The 16,141-nt window shown below is 47.5% G+C and overlaps 2 protein-coding genes across 5 annotated transcripts in view; one reads left to right on the forward strand and one right to left on the reverse strand.

Annotated features, from left to right (window-relative positions):
• The window catches only part of TG (thyroglobulin), a 231,788-nt gene that overhangs the window by 74,056 nt on the left and 141,591 nt on the right, over nucleotides 1-16,141 (reverse strand). The gene's annotated exons all lie outside the window — the stretch shown is intronic.
• The window catches only part of SLA (Src like adaptor), a 39,867-nt gene that overhangs the window by 20,108 nt on the left and 3,618 nt on the right, over nucleotides 1-16,141 (forward strand). For all 4 annotated transcript variants that reach the window (XM_040262093.1, XM_040262094.1, XM_040262091.1 and 1 more), the window contains 4 exons: nucleotides 5,733-5,832; nucleotides 6,668-6,754; nucleotides 10,142-10,245; nucleotides 12,984-13,115. In XM_040262093.1, coding sequence (XP_040118027.1) covers nucleotides 5,733-5,832; nucleotides 6,668-6,754; nucleotides 10,142-10,245; nucleotides 12,984-13,115 — 423 coding nt within the window. The remainder of the gene's footprint in view (nucleotides 1-5,732; nucleotides 5,833-6,667; nucleotides 6,755-10,141; nucleotides 10,246-12,983; nucleotides 13,116-16,141) is intronic.

Below are 16,141 nucleotides of genomic sequence, written 5' to 3' on the forward strand. Positions count from 1 at the left end.
CTGGAGGAGGGCATGGCAACCCACTCCAGTATTGTTGCCTGGAGAATCCCCATGGACAGAGGAGGCCTGGCGGGCTGCAGTCCATGGGGTCTCCAGACTTGGACACGACTGAAGTGACTCAGCAGGCATGCAGTGTAGGTGGTGCTCAGCTGTGACCAGGAGAGCAGGCGGTCAAGAGCAGAGTCTGTGCCCACTGCTGTTACGTTACCTGGTTCTGAAACTAGGCCCTCAACTTGCTGGTTGTGTTTTTTTGGCAAGACTCTCCACCTCAATGTCCCATCCGAGAGCCTCAGAGTCTGCTCAGTCCCACACTTGCCCATCTAATCGACAGAGAAGTCAAAACCTCTCTGGGCCATGAGGTCTCACTTTCCAGCCCGTTACAAAGGATCCACAGGCACAAGTGTCCCGTGATGACCAAGAGAACTCAGGAGACCTGCTATCAGGCCACTCTGCCCAGCCCTGTCTCGTTATTTAGGTGTGTGTTGGGGCCAGGGGTACTTCCTGTGAAAGATAACTAAAAGTAAGACCTTCATTGACTCATCCGTAGGCCACGAGTTTGAACATGACTGAACAAGAAGCTGAGCTCACTAAGCTGGTTAACTCCTGTCCCACCATCTGCACTGAGTAGCTTTGTGTAAATTCTGAATCCACAGTTAAATCGGCTTTTGTCTCAATTCGTCATGAGTCAAAGGTAAACTGGGCAGAGCTTGGTAACTAAGTCCCAAGACGAGCAAAGCAGCTTCGTGACCTCACCACGAGCTTGGCAACCCCCATGCTCTCTCCTGAACATGTTTCTGAAACTCCTCCAGCCTTGCTTTCTTCACCTTTTAAATAAGATGAAAGTGAAAGTGAAAGTCACTCAGTCATGTCCGATGCCTTGCGACCCCATGGACTATACAGTCCATGGAATTCTCCAGGCCAGAATACTGCAGTGGGTAGCCTTTCCCTTCACCAGGGGATCTTCCCAACCCAGGGATCGAACCCAGGTCTTCTGCATTGCAGGCGGATTCTTTACCAGCTAAGCCACCAGGGAAGCCCAAGAATATTGGAATGGGTAGCCTATCCCTTCTCCAGTGGATCTTCTCAACCTAGGAATCAAACTGGGGTGGGTCTCCTGCATGGCAGGCAGATTCTTTACCAATTGAGCTATCAGGGAAGCCCAAATAAGAATATATGTTCCATACATTTATCATGTTGTATTGGAAAGTAAAGAATGCCTGCTTTTGCAAGATGGTTATACATGGGATCTACTAAAGGCTTTCTGCATTTTAAAAGAAATGATAGGCCTTACCTGGTGGCCCAGTGGCAAAGACTCAGGGCTTTCAATGCAGGGCCCTGGGTTTGATCCCTGGTCAGTGAGCTAGACCCCACATCCCACAACTAAAAGAGTCTTCATACTGCAACCAAGACCAAATGCAGCCAAATAAACTAAAAATTTTTTTGCACTTAGACTGTAATTTTCCTGTGCAGCTAATTAATATGGATTTCTCTCAATGGCTAAGGCCATTGAAATTCATATAGTAAAAAATTAGTTTGTATTGAAATGCAAAAAAAAGCACAGATACTCTTTATAGTAACTAGTTATGTCTCCAAGACTATTAATATTGTAAATATAGCCTTGTGGTTAGGATTTACTAAACCTACACAACAGTAAATTGTACTTGTTTATACAACTGAAAAACAAACAGAAAATGAATGATAATGCTACTCTAAGGAATAATAATGCAGAAAAAGGGCCTGTCCTCTTGTGACCGAGTAATATTTGTGGCTAGTAAGTTCTGCCTCGGTCTCCTTCCGCTTTTGGATTCATTTCCTATTTTACACTTCTGTACAGTGTGTTTAATCTGACTCATTTTTGCGTTCAGCTACTAGCAAATATTTGGTCTCTTGAACTGCATCTTCTGTTCTCACCAAATGGCATTTATTTTTAGAAGATAAGAATATTTTAAAATTTATGGGACTAGAGGTTTTGCAAAATTCAGAACACTGCTGGCTGAGACAGGCCTGGGATCACAACGGAATGATAACCTCACCCCCTGCCGTAAACACGATACCAGCTACCACCGACTGAGGCAGGCTCTGTTCATACACTTCCTCATGAATCCTAACCCGATCCGAGAGGTCCAGTGTAATAGTTCCCATTTTAATACATGAAGAAATCAAGCTCAGATGAGTTAAAAATAAATCTCTCCCCAACTCACAGAACAATTATGCAGAGGAGGTGGAATTTAAGCCCGGTCTGATTGATTTCAAAGCCGGTCCTCTCTTCTGAAAGCTCTCCCTGGATTTCTTCTTTGTCTGCCCAGCATGCATCTCATCACTTAATTCGGTTCCTTATCTTGAGTCTGCAATAATCCTGTCTGCTTCCTCTGAGCAACTCTTCCCGGTATCCTTCATTTATCTGACTTAATCCAAATGCTCTGCTCTCCACAAAGCTAGGGACTACAGAAGTCCATAATCCTGTGTTTGAGCTTTATGAGCAAACTTAAGTTTCCTATTTTGCATTAATTTCACCTTAGGGACCAAAGTGCATGGAAACTTAGGTGTGATTCTAGCCCCAGACCTTCCTTAAAACGGCTGCCCTTCCCACAAAAGTACAAACCAAACTCTATCTCCCCCTGACTCTGCCTTCTGGTTTTCCAGTGCTGGGGAAACAAGGTGATGCGCTGAGCCTAAAACCCCTCGCAAAAGACCAAGCAAGGGCCGTGACCTTGAAGCCAAAGCTCGGACTCAAAGTTTCTCAGTGATGTTTAAGTATCATAGCTATCAAAAAACATCATTATTACGGAAATTCCACAGGAAACTCAACTTGTGAAATTGAAACCCTCCAGCCCCTGAAGCCTGTTTTCCCCTCCTTGAAACACTTTTTTTGTAAAGGGATTTTGTTTTTGTTTCTGTTTTTAACATTAAGAAAAGACGGTTGCTCTGTTCCACAGCCTTAATCTTAAATCAGAGATCAAAGCCGCGGCTCCTCTTGTAGACATACAGCTTGTTTCAAGGTTCCATTGCTGTCACAGATAACAAAGCTGTGCATCTCATTTTCACGCTTATTTTTCAAAACGGTCTGGTTCTGTCACCCCACCCCACCCCCTACCATCCTGCTTGCCACAAATCAGGCTCCCTTCTCCTGGACCCTTTCAAAAGCTCAGCACGACGGCAGTTTTCCAAGGCCTAGTAGCATCAGGACCTCCTCATGTGTTCGTTTGATAAACCTGCCTTGAGCATCCCAGGCTGGGTGCACAAGACTGCTCCTCCTGGAGTTCATGGCCATTCCCTGATCGTCATACACACAACACATACAAGCCCAGCTCACTGCCTCAAAGGCAAAGCCCAGGGCCGGAGAAGCAGGACCACAGGAAGGCTGGGCTCCTGAGCATCAGGTGACCTCTGAGTCAACAGAGGTGGGAGGGATGAGAGAGGGGAGAGCAGAGCGTGGTCCAGGCGGAGGGAACAGCCTGTTGATTGGCTCTGCAGATGAGTAATCTGGCCAGCTGGGAAAAACACAGTGGCCCATCTCAGAGCATCGTAGGCAGTGGAGACCCTGTTACTAAGTGGTCCTTCCACAGCTGGGGGCTGTCAATCTAAGAGGAACAGATTTCTGTCATGAAGGCATTTTCCAACCCCTCATTTTCCAGAGTAACCCACATCCTGGAAGGGAAAATGTGACCACACTCAGAGCTGCGAGTCAGCCTCAAAACCAGGACGATTTACCAGCATCTGGACAAACCTTATGCACCAGGCCTGGCTTCCTGGCACGATGCCTTCCTCAGTCCCCTACCTAACATTCTACCTGTAGTTTTGTGCCCTTTTTCTTAAAGAGGACCTCCAGATCTGCAGAGGTTTCATGTCCCACCGAGTCTGGCTCCACTCCTTGTTAGAACTCGGGACTTTGGGCATGAAGTCCAACTGTAGCGCTACCACTAATTATTGCACCAGGTCTGGGCTGCACCAGGGAAGAACTCTTTCTTGATTCAGCAAAGCAGAGTGTGACGGAGGACTCCCCACAGGTGCAGGGAGGGTCAGAGACCTCACAGGTCAGCCTTCCCCGGGGACTCCACTCCTTCTCATGAGCCCTCCCCCACTCCAGTGACCATGGCCACCATGAGTCACTTTTGGTTTCCATCTGACACGCAGGGACACTTGCTCTTACAGGGTGTGTTTTGTGTGACTCAGTTTCCCCAAGTGAGCAATCCACCTGAGGACACTATTCCATGGCCATCACTCATTTCTCATGTATTCTTACTCATCCTTGTACTTAAGCTCTCTTTCAACTTAATTTGATGGGAACTATGTGAGTTGGAGACAGATGGGCTGTAAGGGACAGGGGCTAGAGGTTCCAGCATGAGGTCCTCTAGATCCTAGGAGGTGGCCACCAAGTCTGCCTGGGGTGAACGAGGCAGGGAATGACCCCTCCTTCCATGACTTGTATTCTCTAGAATATGAGTTCCATGACAGCAGGGAGACTTGGCTTGCTTTGTTCACCATGCTTGGCCCATAGTAGTGGCTCAATAAATAATTGGTGAATGAGTGAATAAATAGTATGTTACCTAGAATTTTGAGTTCAGATGCCTGGCCAGCAAACAGACTAATAAATGCAACATCACAGCAAACAATAACTGTCTTGGCCAATTTGCTGTTGTTATTGTTCAGTCACTAAATCATGTCTGACTCTTTGCGACCCCATGGACTGCAGTACGCCAGGCTTCCCTGTCCTTTACTGTTTCCCGGAGTTTGCTCAAACTCATGTCCATTGGGTTGATGATGTCATCCAACCATCTCATCCTCTGTTGCCCGCTTTTCCTCCTGCCCTCAATCTTTCCCAGCATCAGAGTCTTTTCCAGTTTGTAGGATATGCTATTTCCCCAAAGATGTACCCTGATATTACCCTGTAGCTAAGATACCTGAATTATGGCAAATCACTAAGGCTGTGAAACAAGGCTTTGCTTAGCAACAAAAAGCAAACACACATGCTGTCAATCTATCTTTAGTCTATAGTAAGCTGTACTAACCTCAGCCAGAATGAACCAAAGAGCATGCTTTCCTTTTCAAAACTGCATCAGAATTACTTTCAACATATGTATGATGAGTACTTCATTTTTTTCCTACCTCCCCACCAGCAAAGGTCCCTGTTAAGTAGATTTCTGACTTGGCACCTTACATTCTATGGGGAAGAAGGGATTTGTTGAGTTTCAGAGTTAATAACCTCCTGGTCCTGGTGGGTCCCCAGAACTCATGGGGCCTAACCCTGACACCCCACCTCAATAAGTTGCAGATGTGGAACTCGTAAGCCCCAAGGAGGGTACCTAAAGCCATGGTAATAAGACAGGATGTTTTCACAGCATCTCATCATTCATGGGTATTGCTATATACTTTCATCTTATCTCACAAAAATCCTGGAAAGAAGAGTTATTAGCCCCATTTTAAAGATGGGAAAATGGAGGCTAGTAGGCACTCCAGGACTCACCCAGGAGTATATGGGTCAGTAGATGCCAGGGAACACCCTGGAGTCAGACCTTGTGACCTCAGCTCAAAGACCTCTGCATCCCCATTTCCCAGAGGAAAATGTCCAGGTCAGGGCAGGAATGAGCAGGAGAGTAGGTCACCTGACTCACCGTTCCTGAAGAGAGGAGGACCAACTGAAAATTGCTGTTTCAAAACAATTAGCTGCCTTTTGCTGTGAAGTCCCCAGGAAGGTCTCACCTCTGCCCCCAACCTTGGTTTTGTTTCCCCAGAACTGGACAGTGACTTTCTGGCTGTGCTGAGTGACTACCCATCTCCCGACATCAGCCCCCCGATATTCCGCCGTGGGGAGAAACTGCGTGTGATTTCTGAGTGAGTGAGATTTCCAAAACTTTTATGATGCCCCCAAAGAACTCGATGCTGGTGGGAATTGTTAGATTTTCTCTATGGTTGTCTGGTTCCCCATGGGCCCTGGTCCTGTTGTGAGGTGGGAAAGTTGGCCCAAACAGTGGGCCTCCAGGCTTAATCCTCCTGACTGCTGCTGGTGCTTTAAAACGTTCCCTGGCTCCTAGTTGCCCAATGGATAAAATTGAAATTTCTTAACTTGACTTTTGAGACCCTTTATGATCCAGCTTCTATTTCTTATGTTGGCCTCATCTCCCCTCAACACGGGCAAGGTTGAGGTTATACATTAATGCAGACTCAGTAAGAGGACTCAGGGATCTGGGGGGGGAAAAAAAGAAAAACTTCTGATGACAAACAGAAAGGTATTGCCTTCTGACCTGTTGTCTCTTTTAGATTTGAAAAAGGCTGTAGAAGACATAGGGGCTCTGAGCCCCTTTTATTTAGATCCTCACTGATGTAGACATGTGAAACTGTCTTGGTTACATCTCAGGGTCTAATTCAGCAGAGTAAACATTTATTTTTTAAAAAGCCTCCAACCACGAAGATAAGCTAGAAACATCAGCTGCTGATCCCTGAAAGGTGGCTATTGCCAGCCTGTGGGAACACTTTCTGTTTAGATCAAAATGGATATACTTAAAAACTAAATTTTCATAGGGAGAAGGTCTAGTTAATGTGGCCAAGGACAGACGCTAAAAAAGGAACATCCCAGTGCACCTGGGATTAAATCTGGTTATTCTGTTCATTCATTCAATCACTCACCACTTCCCCAGTCACTCTTTTCTATTTGTTCTTATCTTTCTAGTGAAGGGGGCTGGTGGAAAGCCATCTCTCTTAGCACCGGTCGAGAAAGTTACATTCCTGGAATATGTGTGGCCAGAGTTTACCATGGGTGAGTACATTTCTAAAATAGCATCAATAAAGCACGATTTCTGTGAGAGTGCAGGCTTCCCTGTGGCTCAAACGATAAAGAATTTGCCTGCAATGCAGGAAACCTGGGTTCAATCCCTGGGTTGGGAAGATCCCCTGGAGAAGGGAAAGGCTACCCACTTCAGTATTCTTGCCTGGTGAATTTCATGAACAAAGGAGCCTGGTGGGGTTACAAAGAGTTGGACGTGACTGAGTGACTAAATTTCATTTCTATGAGAGTGCATAGAGAGATCCCAGCAGGGCACACTGGAAAGGAAGGTGTTAGTTCAGTAGGGTCATTCTAATCTTAGCTCAGTTTCTAAGGACAGAGGTGTCCTTAGGTTAACCCTTTCCCTCTCTGAGACTCAATTTCTCCATTAGGTAGATGAATAACAGACCTCGCAGGTATAATGTGATGTTGCTATAGCAATAAGGATTCAGGAACTGTGATCACAAGAGGCAGCAGACAGAAGTCAGCCAATCTGAGGTGCAAATCCAGAGACTGTCACTTAGTGGCTGTATGACAGTGGGCAAGTATCAGCTTTCTATCCCCACTCATTAAATTGAGAGCATAGTATAGAATGATAGGAATAATGATCTATAGTAATGGGACCAGAGTCTGGGGCTATTAGGAGAATGAGAGCGGATGACACACAGATTCTTGGAACTGGGCCTGGTGTTGCCACCAGTTACTCAGCACATACTGTGGGTGCACGGGCGCTCAGTCGTGTCCAACTCTTAATGAGCCTGTGAATGGTAGCCCGCCAGGTTCCTCCCTCCATGGGGTTCTCCAGGCAAGAATACTGGAGTGGGTTGCTATGTTCTCATTCAGGGGATCTTCCCGACCCAGGGATCAAACTCATGTCTCCTGAGTCTCCTGCATTATCAGCTGGATTCTATACCACTAACCCACCTGGGAAACCCACTCAATACAGACGAGCCACATTCTTATCCAATCATATCCAGCATATGGAGAACATGCTGCCAAAAATGCTTACACACCCACCCTGACAAGTGGAGAAGTCAAGCAGAAAAGAAGCCTCTTTAAATAACAAAGCATTCAGATGAGAAAGCAAAGATGTTTCTGTCCCCTGCAGTCATACAGAAGAGGCCACGGGACAGGACCACAGGTGGCCCTGGTGGCCAGCACACCCCAGCCAGAACAGGTGTGGCTCAGCCTGGCTTCCACTGTGGGGCCTTGGAAAAAAATTCCTCAGCCTCCATGAACCACAGTCTCCTCATCTGTCCAGCTACCAAGGCCAGAACTTGGCATATAGGACGGGAGAAAGGAACTCCACTTTTCACTTAAGGAGTCCAGAAATAACTTCCTTACAGTCAGAGAAAGACTCTGCAAGCCACCTGCTTACCTAGGGAAGCAGAGCAAACTGCCTAAGTTTTTTGAAGCGTGGAACCCAGTGCATTTCATTCAGTGTTACTGATTCTGATGATGAATATCAAGAGTTGTCCCTGTGCTGAGGATGACAAAGCTGAGCAGAGGAGGGGCGGTGGTGGCTATGAGAGTTACTTCCTGAAAGAGACGTGAGTCATGTAACTCTGATCAGCTGTGTGTCATTGATCCATCCATGCACTCAGCCATCAGCCATCAGCACCTTCACGCTGAAGAGGTAGTGCTGAATGCCAGCATGAGTAGGGATGGGGGCTGAAGAACCCAGATGAGTAAGATGCAATCCTGACCCTACAGAGCTTCCATTATTACAGGTGCAATAATGTCCTGAAAACACAGAGCAGGAAGAGAGGGGGTGCAGCATGATGGCCACAGAATTGGAAAAATGCAGCCCAGTTTAGCAGTGTCCACTGTGATGTGGGTGCCCATTTGCTCAGTTGAATTCAATTCTTTGTGACTCCATGGGCTGCAACTGCCAGGCTCCTCTGTCCATGGGATTTCCCAGGCAAGCATACTGGAGTGGGATGCCATTTCCTACTCCAAGGGTGGGGCACTTCAACAAATTACTTAATCATGCTGACCCTCAGCATCCTCATCAGTGAGACAGAGAGTATGCTCTTGACCTTAGGTGGTTGATACAAAGGTTAGATTTCAAGTGCGTGACATGGTATGGGCCCATAATTAGTATTCATGCATGGATGTCATTATTGCCATTGTTTTATTATCTTCATTTTTATAAGTGAAATTTCATGAAAGGACTTGAAACGATGAACGTTTATCACTTATGCTAAAACAAACTAACATGCCACGCATCACGGAGAACTAAGGGAACAGTTGAAACATTTGGCCCAATATAGCATCACCATGATCTTACCAACAAGAGCACTCTTGGAGACCAGCACATAAGTAAAGCGGTATCTGATGTTATATCTGCAGGTTCCTCACACGTGGTGGGAAGCCTCAGCCAGCCCTGCCAATGGCCTGCTTTCATGCCATGGGGAATATTAAAGGGTGAGAAACAGTAGAATGTTAATACTCCCACAACACTTGCTCATCCAGACGTGATCAAAAGCCAGGGCCTGTTCACTGAAACCCAGCATCAATTAAGAAGGGGTGATGACTGCTTCCCAATACACAGCAGCCAACTGCTAACAGTGGTTCTGCAAAACCAGTCAGGGCCCTTCACCCCAGAACACAGATTCCTTTGTGCCCCCAGCTGCTTTCTAAAGCATGTTCAAAGTGCCCGTTCTCCTCTGAAGGTGAACATTCCATTGGAAAGCTGGGCTACAGTATTATAACTGTTTTATTTTTAAGAGTGAAGTGAAAAAAAAAAAGGCACAGAAATGCACGGAAATGCATCAGGCAATGACAGCTGAGTTTAAAAATGTGTTGAAAAGAAGAAAACAAGGAGGAAACAGAACGTATGCAGGGTGGGGCGTCAGGTGGTGAAATCAGGCACCGCCATTTCTTTCATTTTCTTTCTTTCTTTCTCATGTTGACTAATTCTTTCATGGCTATATACCAAGCTTAATAACCTGGACACCCAGGTGAGCGAGACAAAACCCCAAACGACAGGCATGGTCCCTGCCCCCGTGGATGGAGGAGCTGAGTAGTCAGAGTACAAGGAATATAGACATTAAATAAACTACCAGAAAGGTCCCTTATCATGTTTCAAGACGCTTTTATATAATACGGAATAGGTACCATGCAGCTGGCATTTGAGAAACAGGATGAGAAAGATGCTGTGTGCCTCTCCATGTCATTATTCAGTGTGACACCTGCCTTGCAGTGGGCACTCAGGAACTATTTGAAAGATTAAAAGAATGAAGGAAAGAACCACTGATTGCCTTGCTCTTTTTTTTGTTTGTTTTTATGTTAGCTGGACCTGGATCATTTCGGCATCCCTCCTGTCTTTGGTGGGGAGGGTACATTCGGGGCACTCATGGCTATCTTTCTTGTCCCCAGTTGGCTGTTTGAAGGGCTGGGCAGAGACAAGGCTGAGGAGCTGCTGCAGCTGCCGGACACGAAGATAGGCTCGTTCATGATCAGAGAGAGTGAGACCAAGAAAGGTGAGCAGCCTTGAACCCATCCTTCCATTCAGGGGTCAGAAAACAAGCTTTGCTCTGGGCTGACTCATGCATCACCCGGCTCAGGTTCCCTTCCTCCCACAATGCACGCGAATCAACCCATGCAGTGAGCTCCCAGAGGCCCACACATGGGCAGTGTGGCCAGCACCGAAACCAGGGCACTGGAGCCAGGCCGCAGGGAGCTGGTGGGGCACTGGCTCAGGCTCTGACCCAGGCCAGGCCTGGCAGACTACCACTGCAGAATTTCCCAACAACTGAGAAAAGATGAAAACCCCAGTGGTCAGTGCCCGGGCCAGAGAGGATATGGGCCGCAAAGCTCTGTGACTGGGGCAAGTCATGTACTTCTCTGACCTCAGTTTTCTCATCTGTGAAATGGAGAGGAAACCCCTTCCTTGTGAGATTGTGGTGTGATTCAAATGTAATATTTGTTGTGCTCTCACGACACAGCAGACCTTCAGTCTTAGTCCCTGCTGTGCTCTACAGTGAAGTCAGGCAGCCGAAAGGACTGGGATGAGCAGATTCACCACGGCCTTCACCATTATAATTTTCATGCATCCTATGCACTAAGTAATTCAGTGAAAAAGAAATGGTTCAAAGCAAGAGTCTCCAACTCTTAGTTTGGCCTGTATGAATCACTAGGAAGTCACCTCCTCTCTCTAAGCCTCTTTTCCTTTCTCTATAGCATGGGATTAACAATGGGAACATGTTTGGCAAGTGTCTGGAATAGGCGGTGGTGGTTTAGTTCGCTAAGTCGTGTTCGACTCTTATGACCCCATAGACTGTAGCCTGCCAGGCTCCTCTGCCCATGGAATTCTCCAGGCAAGAATACTGGAGTGAGTTGCCATTTCCTCCTCCAGGGGATCTTCCTGACCCAGGGATCAAACCCGGGTTTCCTACGTTACAGGCAGATTCTTTACCAACTGAGCTACAAGGGAAGCCCTTCGAGGGAAGTCTGGAATAGAGTATGCATAAACTCACAGAAGCCAAACATTAATAGCTGGGGGCTACTCAGACTAACTGAGAATTAATATTAACTTCTTGAATATAGAAAACAGCTCCAAGATCTCAGCCTGTTTCTTGTACACCCACCATCAAAGAAGAGAAAATGTGGTTTCTGAGACTATCTCCCATGCACTTATTAAGCACCAGAGCTACCTGGTACTGGATGGAGCCTTCCAGTAAAATGAGCGTCAGCTTTCCTCTGGGGAAGCAGGGACCTTCTGTGTGATATAATGAAGAATCCAGGACCAACCTTTTTTCTTAAAAAACCTAAATACACAGGGTGAGAGCAAAAGCAAAGCAGAGGCGAAACTTCCTGTGCAGGTCCCAGACCCAGGCAGGGTCAAGGGGTGGTGGGGAAGGACCCCAAGTGTAGCTGCCAGAGCTGATCTAAAAATAGACTGAGCCGCTGCCTGGGTGGGGGCGGCAGGCTCTGCTCCCTAGGGTATGCAAAGTTCTCGTAAGTTTCCACCTGCCGCTCTTGAACTGCTCGCTGTCCTTTCAGTCCTTGTTGCCATTACCGGAAGACACACGCTGAACTGACGCAGAGGGCAGGCCTGGGAGAGCAAGGGATGTTGGCCACTAGAGAGGCCTGCTGCAGGAGGACAAAGGTCCCACCCGCCTCGGGGCGGCCACTTCTGAGCTGCTTGCCTCCAGCCATCTCACTCTGAGTCTCAGTTTCTCCAGCTGTAACAGTACCTGAGGACCATACCTCCCAGGGTCTTTCTGAGAATCAACAGAGAGGTTGCTATGAAATAGCTCAGCCCCTGACCCAGCATATGCAAGCCAAAACTCCCCACTCACTGCCTTGTGAGTCTTTTCCATCCCGGAACCCTAGAAGACAGAGCAAGGAGGACATGTGTGTGTGTGTGTGTGTGTGTGTGTGTGTGTGTGTCTCAGGAGGACATGTGTGTGTGCGTGTATGTGTGTGTGACTCAGGAGGACGTGTGTATGTGTGTGTGTGTGTGTGTGTGTGTGTGTGTGTGACTCAGTCATGTCTGACTCTTTGCAACCCTGTGGACTGTATCCCACCAGGCTTCTCTGTCCATGGAAATCTCCAGGCAAGAATACTGGCGTGGGTTGCTATTTCCTGCTCCAGGGGATCTTCCCAATCCAGGGAATGAACCCACATCTAATGCACTGCAGGCAGATTCTTTACCATCTGAGCCACCAGGAAAGCCCAAGAACCCTTACACATGACCTAAGCTCAGTTCTCTCACTTTCCATTTGAGGAAATGGAGGCTAAGAGAGGTGTAGACACTCACCCAACGTTCTACTCCATGCTCCCAATGGGTGGGGTTCCATCCCTACTCAGGGAACTAGATCTCACATACCACAACTTAAGCATTTGCATGCTACAACTTAAAAAAAAAAAAAGATCTTGCATGCTGCAGCAAAGATCAAAGATCCCATGAGCCACAACTGAGACTCAGTGCAGCCAGGTAAAATAAATATATGAATATTTTTGAAAATAAAATTTAAAAAGAGCATTGCAGTACAGTTAATGCAACTGGACTGCTCAAATACCACGTTCCTGGATATTCTAAAGAGTGAGCTGCATCCAAACAGATGAGGCTCGAGCAATTGTTGCTCAAAACATAAGAGCATGTATCTGGGTACCATGGTCGTATCACAAGGCTGAGAAGGTCTCTCCGCCTCCATGGTGGTGGGCTCCTTAGCTGGTGGCCCTGGGGTGATGACCTGTCCTCCACTCCCTGCAGGTTTTTATTCGCTCTCAGTGAGACACCGGCAGGTGAAGCATTACCGAATCTTCCGTCTGCCAAACAACTGGTATTACATTTCCCCGAGGCTCACCTTCCAGTGCCTGGAGGACCTGGTGAATCACTATTCCGGTAAGAAACACTCCATCAAGACCGATGCATGACATCTCTCTTGGCTCACTGCCTAGCCCCCCAACCCCAACTCCAGGCACTCAGTCTAGGCTGCTCCCCTAGACCTGCCTGGTGATTTACTTTGCTCTCTTGTCCATCCTGCCTTCTTCAAATGCTCTTTTCTCAGTAATTCAGACTGCAAATTTCAGGCTAAAATAGACTGAATGTGAATGCTAAGTAAAACGCAGCCAACCTCAACTTCATCCTTCTCTGCCTGTAAGTGAAATGAATCAGGACGCCCCTACAGTCAAAACCACAGATGGTCTGCACTTCCTTAAGTGGGTTGTACACTTGGGCCTCTGGGGCTTTGCTCTGAAATGCCCTTCGTTTCCCCCTTTCTGCATGTCAAAGTCCTCATCACCCTTCAAGGCCAACAGGAAGCCAGCTCTGTGATGAAGCCCTCGGAGTTAGAAGATGAACGGCCTGTTTTTTCTCTGATCCCCTGGCATGCCAGGTGTTTTTCTCCCTAGAATTCTGGGCGTTCCGCCTGGTGACCTAGTTAAGTGTCTACTAGCCTGTGTTTCTCAACAAGCTCTTAGAAACCAGGGATTATACTTCATTCATCTGAGTGTCCTTCCTGGGCCCAGGAGACAGGTCCAAGCGTGCCATGCTGACTGGAACATCCTCCAAGACGGCGGATGCGGAGCGGGGTTTGATGGAGGTGACGGGTGTAGTGCATAGAGTCGGAAGAGGAACTGTGAGTTAGACTGACCTGAACGCCAGGTCAGGACTTAGGAGTTTCACCCTATGGAAAAGGGAGAAATGGCATTAAAAAAAAAAAAAAAAAGTGGCTAAAAGCTGGCTCTGAAACCACCTTGTGTTCGGATCCCAGATCTGGGCAACCTTGGGCTGGCGGTTCACCTTTGAGTCCATTCTTCCCTGTGTCATGCAGACGCTAAGTGTTCCTACCTTGAAGACACGATGAGAGTGCAGTGAGTTAGCACAGGGAAAGTGCAGATGAGAGCGCCATGGACATAAATGTGGGCTCCTGCTAGTGAGCCACCGTTTGAGCCGCTGTTCCCTGACCAGGAGGGCGCCCTCCTCCCCGCTTCTGCCATGTGAGAGAAAGGAAGACAGAAGCCGCTTTCACCACACAAGCATCTCCCCCTTCCATATTCTGGATGTCTGAACCCAAGCCCTGGATTCTTTAGGATATGTGATCCTGAAGGGCCTTTCAAGGTGAAAGGAGGCATCCACGGCACTGGGTTATCACACCTGGCCTGTGAGAAGGGCAGGTCAGGAAGAAGGAATGGTCACTCGGGAGACCCATGGCCAAACTTGCCTCTGGGCTCTATGAGTTCTTGGGTGAAGACCTCCACCTCGTGGAGCCCACTTCACTGTTCACGGAAGGTGGATGAGAGCAGCCCACCTACAGGTGGCTGCCACAATTCTTGAATATGACAGCTCACGCAACGTGTCTATCTGAGCTTGGCATATGGTGGATGCAAAATAAATGATAGAGCAAATATTACTCCCATGACACCTGAACACCTAGCAGCGTAGCTAAAAATGAAAGAGGAAGGGAGTCCTGGAAGCAGTCAGCTTTTACTGATCACGAGTAGAAGTTGGTCGTGGTATTTGGCTTTTAATAAGAATCATCTGAGAGGTGTGGCAACCATAAGTTTTGCATAGACAAAAGCAAACATGAAAAGGATGCTGGCCTGGCAGAGATGTTTACAGAGCAGGAGGTCCATGAGGCTTTCCTGCCGTGAACCCCCGAGGATCGCACGGCAGCACAGAAGCGTGCCTTCCGAAAACGCGCCCCGGGTCACTGCACCAGCACAGGGGTTGAAGCCAGCAGTCCCCTCTGCGAGTGACTGAAAAGGGTCTGGGGCCGTGCAAGGATTCTGGTACCTTCAGGACCCCATGGTGGGAGTAACATGGCCAATTTACATCCCACCATGTTCTTCCTAAAGGCGCAGAATCTGAGAAAGCATGCAATCAGGGGTGTGAACAGACTTGTCTTATGAGTTACTTGTATTTATTATCCCAGTGCCTTTGGGCAAATTATTTAATAACTTAATAGTTATTCAATTCTAATTATTATTCAAATTTGCTATTATTGAATTTAATAATTTTGGAGCCTCAGTTTCTGCATCTATAGAATGGAGATTAAAATGCCTCTTACAGGATTATCATTAGGACCAAAAAAAAAAAAATTCATGCCTGTGACTGGCTGTGACCTTGAGCTCATGACTTGACCCCAAGGTCCTTGGGTTCTTCATTCCCCAAACGGGTACACAGTACCAAAAGCCAGAGCAGTTCAGGGCTCCCTGAACTGACAGCTGCCAGGCTCACTCAGCATGGGGCTGAGGCTATGTGCTCAGAAATGTCAGTTCTCTTCTTTGCCAAAATGTATGTTTCACCCTAAGCATTAACCTTTGTATGGAAGTTGCTCTCTACTGCCGCTGGTTTCTTTCATCTTTGTGTCCAACTTGGTGTCCCTCGCCTCCTAACCTGTGAGGTCGTTTCAATTTCCAGCCCGTGACAGGTAATTATTTCAGGTTCACATCTAGTTAAGCTCCCTATAACCTCAGGGTCCAATCTTACATTCCTCAGTGCATGCCAGCGTGGGTGGACATCTGAGTCCACGGTGAAAGTCATGCGGATGCGAAGCATTACTGACAGTCGCTCTCTGACTTGATTCTTCAGCTACGATTCCCCTTTGTTCTTTGTTCTTTGGCAAGGACATCTCAAGAGCTCTATCAGTGTGATGGAGACAGAGCCCAGCAGAGGGGTGCTGTGCTTCCTAAACCCTGGTGATGGGCGGTTTTGAAGCCAGTGTGGCTGCATCCGGGCAGACACTTCATCTCCCTCAGGACATGAGACCCACTGGGCTCTCCATCCTCAGTAGGGCCACAGAGAATCTCCTGCATCTGTGAGAACATCTGAGCACTGCAGTCTTATGATGACATGGGCTAGGGGAAGAGATAGAGGCTCTATCTTAAAGCTCCTAGAGAGATGGGGGACCCTGGAAGCTCAAGTAG

This window comes from Oryx dammah, unplaced genomic scaffold, assembly GCF_014754425.2.
Source record: "Oryx dammah isolate SB20612 unplaced genomic scaffold, SCBI_Odam_1.1 HiC_scaffold_19, whole genome shotgun sequence".
Taxonomy (NCBI): domain Eukaryota; kingdom Metazoa; phylum Chordata; class Mammalia; order Artiodactyla; family Bovidae; genus Oryx; species Oryx dammah.